The 7,944-nt window shown below is 35.4% G+C and overlaps 1 protein-coding gene across 1 annotated transcript; it reads left to right on the top strand.

The window, feature by feature from the left end:
* Positions 1-1,879: 1,879 nt before the first annotated feature.
* Positions 1,880-4,998, top strand: LOC145049288 (ABC transporter G family member 9-like). Its single transcript, XM_078997716.1, has 4 exons — positions 1,880-2,140; positions 2,769-3,561; positions 3,645-3,967; positions 4,074-4,998. The coding sequence occupies exons 1-4, from the start codon at positions 2,039-2,041 to the stop codon at positions 4,725-4,727; spliced, it is 1,872 nt and encodes a 623-aa protein (XP_078853842.1). The 5' UTR covers positions 1,880-2,038; the 3' UTR covers positions 4,728-4,998.
* Positions 4,999-7,944: the final 2,946 nt, after the last annotated feature.

Here is a 7,944-nt window from a genome sequence, read left to right as displayed (position 1 = left end):
GGGTCGGGAGTTTGAAAGCCCAAAACCTCGCTTTATTAGGGAAATGGTGGTGGCGGTTCAAGTCCAACAAAAAAGAGCTGTGGAAAGATGTAATAACAGCAATATATGGAAATGAGGGGGGCTTTAACGCTCCATCAAGGGCAAGGAGAAAAGGTTTTTGTTGGGGCACCATTGTAAATCTACATTCCGACCTATCAAAACTCGGTATCGACCTTAAAAATCTGTTCTCGATCCAAAGTGAAGGCAGGTTCTGGAAGCTTGGGTCCTTAGGAATATACACAGTAGCCTCTCTGAGAATACTTATCGATAACAATACCCTGCCAAAATCAAGCAACTGTTGGATCTAGAACCATCTAGTACCCCGGAAAGTAAACATTCTAGCTTGGAGAGTTAATCACGGTAGATTACCAACCAAAGAGAATTTGTTTAAATTAGGAATTGGGTCCAACCCTCTATGCACCTTATGTAATCAGCATGCAGAATCCGAGAGTCATCTATTTACTACTTGCTCTGTTTCATTAAAAGTATGGAGTGGTGTTGCATCTTGGTGGCAGCGGTTTCCACCAGGTTTCCAGTCGGTTAAAGATCTACTCCTTTGCAAAGAAAACTTTCAATCTAATGATGATTTCGGTTTATTTCATGAAGCAGTGGCTTTGGTCTTTATTTGGGTTATTTGGAGCTTTAGAAACAAAATGGCTTATTCAGACAAGAGCATCTCTCCTTCCTATCTCATAAACGATATTCAGACCTTATCGTATTTATGGATAAATGTTAGACATAAAACTAAGAAACTTAGATGGTTAGAATGGTGCTGTAACCCAATTCAAGAGGCTGGCCTGATTTAAAATTCAAATGGGGGGGGGGGGGGGGGGGGAGGGTTGGGTTCCTTTTCATTCCTTTGGTGTCTTGGTGTATGCCAGGGTGTAGTTTTAAGTGTGTGTTTGGTGTGTGTTTCTTTTTCCTTTTCCCGGGTATACATCTAATAGGCATAAAACTATACCTGGCATTTCTTTCGTGTATTCTCTCTACTGTGGGTTGATTTAAAATGGGTTGAGGGGGTAAGTTTTTTTGGTGTGTGTTTTTCTCTATTCGTGTTTGATTCCTTCTGCAGGTTCCCTTCAAATTTCATTTATGCTTTAGAAGTAGTCGCACTCCATCTTGCAGGTCATCTCAATTGCTCTCATTGGAGTTGGAGAAATCTAAAGTAGGAGTTGAGGTTATCATATTTGCACCTGGAAGATAGTCAAGGAACAAATAGTCCAAAAGAACCTAGCCTCTTGGAGGGGTAGTTTTGCTCTGGAAAAATGTTGCTGATGTCTCAAGCATCCTAGGCGGAGATTCTGGGCGTATTCAAGTTTTGATTTCCAATGTAACTCGATAGTTTCAGCTTTTAATTAGTATAGGATGTCTTATCCGCATCTTTGTTCTATTGTCTTATTATATTTGTACTGAATTGCCAGCGTCCTGCTGGTTTTAATGAATATATTAACCTTGCCGTTCCAAAAAAAATAACCCCCGGCGTGAATTTGACCAGATGAAAAAGAAAATTTAAAAAGCAGAAATCATTTCGGGATCAACATTATCAAAATAATAATGTGAACGTAAATTAAATCTTTGATGAGAAATTAATATTTTGTTCTAGAAAATAGTTCAAGAGTTAATCCAACCAATCCGAAAAGGGTTATCATGTTGACCATATACTTTGATATAAATGTATATTTTTTTTCCAAACGTAAGAGAGGTACTTAAAAAGTAGCACAATCCATAATTACATTTAAAACAAAACACCACACCAGATGCCCAAATAAAAGGCAATAAGCCATATATAGCTGGCACACCTGTTCGTAAGCAAAACACAACACGCACACACACATATGCACCCACCTCCATCTTTTCTTTATCCTATAATCTGAATTCCTACTTTACATAATTACATTGTGTTTCTAGAAAGAGAGGGGCATAAAACCACATATAGTCACATATTCATAAACGATTTATTGAGTATCTTGTTATCGATTTGAATTGAAAAACATTGATTATGGAAGCACAGATGGTGGATATAGAGGCACAATCGTCGTATGGAAAATCTTCATCTCCTTCATCGATCTTCAACAAAGTTGATCGTCCAGTCATATTGAAGGTTTGCTCTTCATCTTTTTAATTCTTAATTGCATGAACAAGATGAGCCATAAATTAATGGCCTTTCTCTTTTGTTTTCAAATAATGATTGCATATATATTCTACAACTGATCATGTACATCTTCCATTAATTATATAGGGTTTTTCTTTTTCCCCAAGAAGATGCAATAATGAGCTATGCATGGTCTCTTTTTGTTCTTGAATCTTGCATTAGAACAAAAACAGCATTGTATTCCATTCTAGGGTTTTATGATTTTCTCGAAACATTCATGAGGGTTTTAAGATTTCTACAGTTTCTTTACTCGTCTTTAACCTTTTTTAAATAAATTAATGATTTTCTTTTTACTTGTGGCTAATGGGGTTTTCGCCGTTTGGTTTAGATCTAACTAAAAGCGGTATCTTCTTTCTCTAGACGAGTTCTTCAAAATTTAAGTCTGCTAATTTACTTCTATTGATGTAAATGTTATCTATACGTATTCTTTAATCGCATTTACATCTACATTAATAATGAATATCGAACTGCAGATAACGTCTTTGATTTATATATAGTCATAACAGTTCTTGAAACGTATCTTAATATGATTAATTAATTAACAAGTAACTTTTTTTTTTATTATGGGATTGAACAGTTTCAGGAAGTGGTTTACACAATCAGAATCAAGAAAGAAGGATGGCTGAAGAAGAACAGCGACAAATCAATAGAAAAGCAGATACTGAAAGGGGTTACAGGCAAGGTGATGCCCGGAGAATTGTTGGCGATGTTAGGGCCATCGGGCAGTGGAAAAACGACGCTCTTGACAGCACTAGGTGGCCGACTAGGTGGCAAACTCGGTGGAACAATCACCTACAATGGCAAATCGTTCTCTAGTATAATGAAGCGAAACACTGGTTTCGTTACTCAGGATGATGTTCTATACCCTCACTTGACAGTCACCGAAACCCTAGTGTTCACCGCCTTACTCCGCCTTCCCCGAAGTCTCACTAGTCAAGAAAAGGCTATGCATGCCGAATCTGTGATTAATCAACTCGGATTAACAAGATGCAAGAGTAGCATTATAGGTGGCCCGCTTTTAAGAGGGGTATCGGGTGGAGAGCGCAAAAGAGTTAGTATCGGGCAAGAAATGCTTATAAACCCTAGTTTGTTGTTCTTGGATGAGCCAACATCTGGGCTTGATTCAACAACTGCTCAAAGGATTGTTTCAACGCTATGGGATTTAGCAAGAGGAGGAAGAACAGTTGTGATGACTATTCATCAACCTTCGAGTAGGCTTTTTTACATGTTTCATAAGGTTTTGTTGCTATCAGAAGGGAACCCATTGTTTTTTGGAAAAGGATCAGAAGTTATGGATTATTTTAATCGTATTGGGTTCTCACCATCGGTTGCCATGAATCCTTCAGACTTTTTGCTAGATCTTGCAAATGGTATGTGTATTAATTAACTGTTGACTAAAAACTGATCGTATCTATCTACATTAATTAAAACTACTAAATTATTTGTAAAACAGGGATTTCATCCGATGATTCTAGTCAGGAGGATCAAAATACAGTCAAACAGAAGTTGGTTTCGGCTTATAAGTCGAATCTAGCAGAGAATCTGGAAGCTGAAACACTTGAAGCTGATGATCACCAGGATGATAGTTCAGACTACAAGAAGTCTGAACGATGGAGCACGACTTGGTGGCAACAATTCGTGGTTTTGTTCAGAAGAGGCCTCAAAGAAAGAAGACATGAATCTTTCGACAGTCTTAAGATTGGTCAGGTTTTAATAATTGCATCTCTTTGTGGTTTACTATGGTGGCAATCGGATGTAGCTCATTTACAGGATCAGGTATATAATGCTTTCAAGTTTCAATTCATATAAATACTACTATATAATCTAACAACCAATATAATTAATAAATTCTTGATGAGTTAAAATCGTGATTTCTTGGCAGTCTGGATTGTTGTTCTTCTACTCTGGATTCTGGGGGTTCTTTCCTTTATTTCAAGCAATTTTCACATTCCCTCAAGAACGAGAGATGCTTGCCAAAGAAAGATCTTCTGGAATGTACAGGCTTTCATCTTATTTCATGTCAAGAACATTAGCAGATCTTCCAATGGAGTTAGCTCTGCCCACAGTGTTTTGCATCATAACATACTGGATGGCTGGGTTGAAACGTGCGTTGGGAAGTTTCTTGTATGCCTTGTTGACACTTCTGTTAAGCGTGATGGTGTCACAAGGGCTAGGACTTGCATTAGGTGCACTCGTCATGGACCTGAAATCAGCCACAGTTTTAGGGTCGGTGATCATGCTATCCTTCACATTAGCAGGTGGATACTATGTTCAAAATGTGCCAGCTTTCATATCGTGGATCAAATACATATCCATCAGTCAACATACTTACAAGCTCTTGATAGGATCACAATATGAGCATGGCCAGACATATCCATGTGGTAACAAGACTTGTTTGGTTGATGATTATCCAGCTATTAAGAGTATTGGGCTCGATAACCAAGTGATCTCCTTTGTTGCTCTGGCTATAATGCTAGTATTTTATCGGGTTGTTGCTTATTTGGCTCTCATGAGGATTGGCGTACCCAAAAAGTAGGTTAGGATTTTATATCTTGGAGTCAAAGGATTATAGAATTGAGTGATTCTTCACGTTGGAAGGCTTTCTTTTACTGTCTTTTTTTGTTCTAAGGATGGACATGTTCTATTCATCAAAATTGGCTTTCTTGGTCAGAGTTTATTTGGCTTAGGATCTATGGAAACATTTCAGATGTGATCATCATATCATTATTTGTGTTGATCCCATTCCTGATTTCAAGCCTGTTAGTGCTACAAAACAGACATATTTTAATGTTGAATTTAAGCATATAATTAACACCTACGGTAGATTTTGTTTACTTTATAAGTTCGACTCAAATTTGCAGGGAATGCCGAATAATTAACATGATCATATATGTTTGTTAAGAGAAATTTTGTAATAAGACTTTTAGGTTGTTTCTCTGTTTAAAAAGGATTATTGACATAAAAGTCATGAACTTTATCAACTTTTATTGGTTTTGTGTTTTGGTGATTTTTGGTCTTAAACTTTTCAAGTTTTTTTGTTTTGTTTTATTTTTTGTTTGTTTTTTTTACTTATAATTACTGATTTTCAGGTTATCATAAAATATTTTTTGCAAAAAAACCCTTTTAAGTTGATAAATATTTTACATTTTTACCCTCGGTATGTTTTGTTTTTTCATTTTTTTATATTATACGAATTAAGGTATTATTATTATCTTTATTTATTATTTTTTTAACGGCTGAATGCATTAAAAAAACAACACTCTAACAAAGAGTGAGAGCAAAAACGAACAAATTACATAAAGTTTAAAAGAGGATTCTAAAGCCAATTGTTCAATTTAACTTGAAACTAATGCTTCCTATGAACTATCCAACTAAAAACAATTGAAACTATGTCATCAAAAATTCTATAATTTCTAGGTTTATATGTATCAAAGACACATCTATTTATGAAATTCCAAATTGCCACCACATAGTAACAATGATTACTTCCAAAACTGTTTTACGAATTATAGACATATGCAACGAATCTAAAAAATCATGTATATATTGTCACACCCCGAACCAGGATGACGGAAACGTCCGGGGGTGGATGTCGTCATTGTATAGTATCATAACAATTAAATATACATGGAACATAGTAACCCACACAACATACATTAAGAGATACAAACTTACATTGTTTACATAGTGTATTTGTTACAAGTTTACACAACATTAACTGAAAGGTAATAATTCCAAAGTGCAACAAAAATCCAGTTCCCGATGACTTAAGTACCTGCTTACTGGTTCCCTGAGAATACAAGTCATTTTGTAAATCGTCAACAATGAAAGTTAGTGAGTTCATAAACATTTTTTTTATGAAAAATTTGTTTGTATCTGTTTTGTTTGAAAAATATTGTATGTTTCCAGAAAATCCGATATTTTCTATAATAGTGAATTGTATGTCTTATACCAAAGACAGAAAATGTATGTATGCATGATTCTTTGTATGTTCCTAGAAAATCCAATATTCTTTTATATATGAAAATCTGTAGTCTTAAACCCTAAGACCGGAATAGTGATAATAGTATACTGAAAAATAGTATGTAGTTTTATAATTTATAAAACCAGTGGAGTGTGAGCTTCCCGTAAACCAAGATAGTGTTATTAATCTCTATGTGAGTCACTATAACCATGCCTGATATGACTGTATGCTTGTTGCAACGTTCTTCAGATGTTGGAAATAAGTAAGATATTTGCCACCCTAGACTAGTCCACCGTCTAGCTGTAGCGAACAGCTCAGGTGTGGGGGTGTCAACCCCGTATAGATCTATACACAACTACCTCGCTCTTCCACCATGAGACTCTGGTTATAATTACAGGACTTAGAGTGTATGCTAGGTAGGTACGGTGAAGATACTGTCTCACTAGAGCATTGACTTGACTTGTGTAAATTTATGACAGATGTTTTATAACACGCGTTTTATAGGTTTCATGACATACAGTTTATGAGACATTTTAATAGTTTCATGATACATGTTTTATGACGTGTGTTCTGTGACACGCAAATTATTCTGTCAAAAGTTTGTTTAGTAATCTCTTTTGCGAAAACTAGTTATAAAACTTTATATTAGTAGTTAATAATAGTTTTGTCTAGTAGTAAACATAACATTGTTTTCTTGGGTTTTTAAACCATTCCAAAATAGTGATGACAAATCTACGACTATTTTACAAATAAATTATTTGTAAAAGAAAATATCAAACTTTGTAGTTTTGTTTAACACTCTTTTCACCGGTTTGTAAATTTGTAACACAAAATATATTTATTTTGGGTCAAATCTAGTCAATAACGATTTTTATGTAAGAAAATGATAACGAACACATGTGTCAAATTTTTTATGTAATTAACAAATGATATTAACCTTTTTATACAAGAATATGTTCCATGTTCATCACATAATCACAGTGCATGAATTTATCCAATGGACAAACGCATTTTAACTTATAACAAGTTCATGAAACACGATTTTTAAGTGGGTAAGCATGAAGTTTTTGACATCAAATGCAAAAATCATTCCATAAACAAGTTGGTGCATGAAAATATCCAATGGGTAAACGAAACTCGACTTGTATCCCCCCCCCCCCCCCTGAAAAGAATGAAAAATACGAAAAACATAGGGGGTATGAAGCTTACCTTGATGATTTCGTGAGTTGTAGGAAGAAAATGAGGAGAAATGTCGAGCCTAGACTTGTATACACTTAAAGAGCTTCTCGAAAATCAAGTGTTTCCAAGGAACTACACACGAAAATGTGTGTGTAACCTTATAGTTCTTAACTTAAAGATGTATAAAACACTAGAGGTTTACAAGAAACTTACAAAATATTCCTAGGACTAGTTGAAGAAGTATTAGTCCTTGAAGACGGCTCACGATTTTCGGAGGAGCTAGATGAGAGGAAATTCTTGAGAGTTGTCGGAACTTGAAAGTGAACCTCTAGCAATCTCTAACCTTTTGGAGTTCCGAAGTCAGTCTCAGGTCCAAAATAGAAGATGGTGCGGAATCAATTTGCAGTCCGGATGTAAAGCTTGAGTTCGGAAGAGAAGATTATATGGTTGTGTTCCGAACCAAAATGAAGGCATTCCGGAATGAATGTTGTGTCCGGAATGTTAACAAGTCTGAATTAGTGTTTTATCCATTTGTATTAATTGTATTTGTCACTAGCTTGATGTAACATATCATAGGACTAAATCTCTTTTGTCAAACTTGGATAATCAA

The sequence above is a fragment of the Lactuca serriola genome, chromosome 5 (genome assembly GCF_051521515.1).
Source record: "Lactuca serriola cultivar US96UC23 chromosome 5, Lser_US96UC23_V15, whole genome shotgun sequence".
Taxonomy (NCBI): Eukaryota; Viridiplantae; Streptophyta; class Magnoliopsida; order Asterales; family Asteraceae; genus Lactuca; species Lactuca serriola.
The sequence above is the reverse complement of the archived record's forward strand: the minus strand, read 5'-3'. Positions and strand labels throughout refer to the sequence as shown.

Excerpts from the sequence above, each read along its gene's own strand:
- LOC145049288 (XM_078997716.1), top strand. The coding sequence starts at position 2,039 with ATGGAAGCACAGATGGTGGATATAGAGGCACAATCGTCGTATGGAAAA. Across the intron at positions 2,141-2,768 it reads ATCGTCCAGTCATATTGAAG|TTTCAGGAAGTGGTTTACAC; the intron begins GTTTGCTCTTCA and ends GGGATTGAACAG. Across the intron at positions 3,968-4,073 it reads TAGCTCATTTACAGGATCAG|TCTGGATTGTTGTTCTTCTA; the intron begins GTATATAATGCT and ends ATTTCTTGGCAG.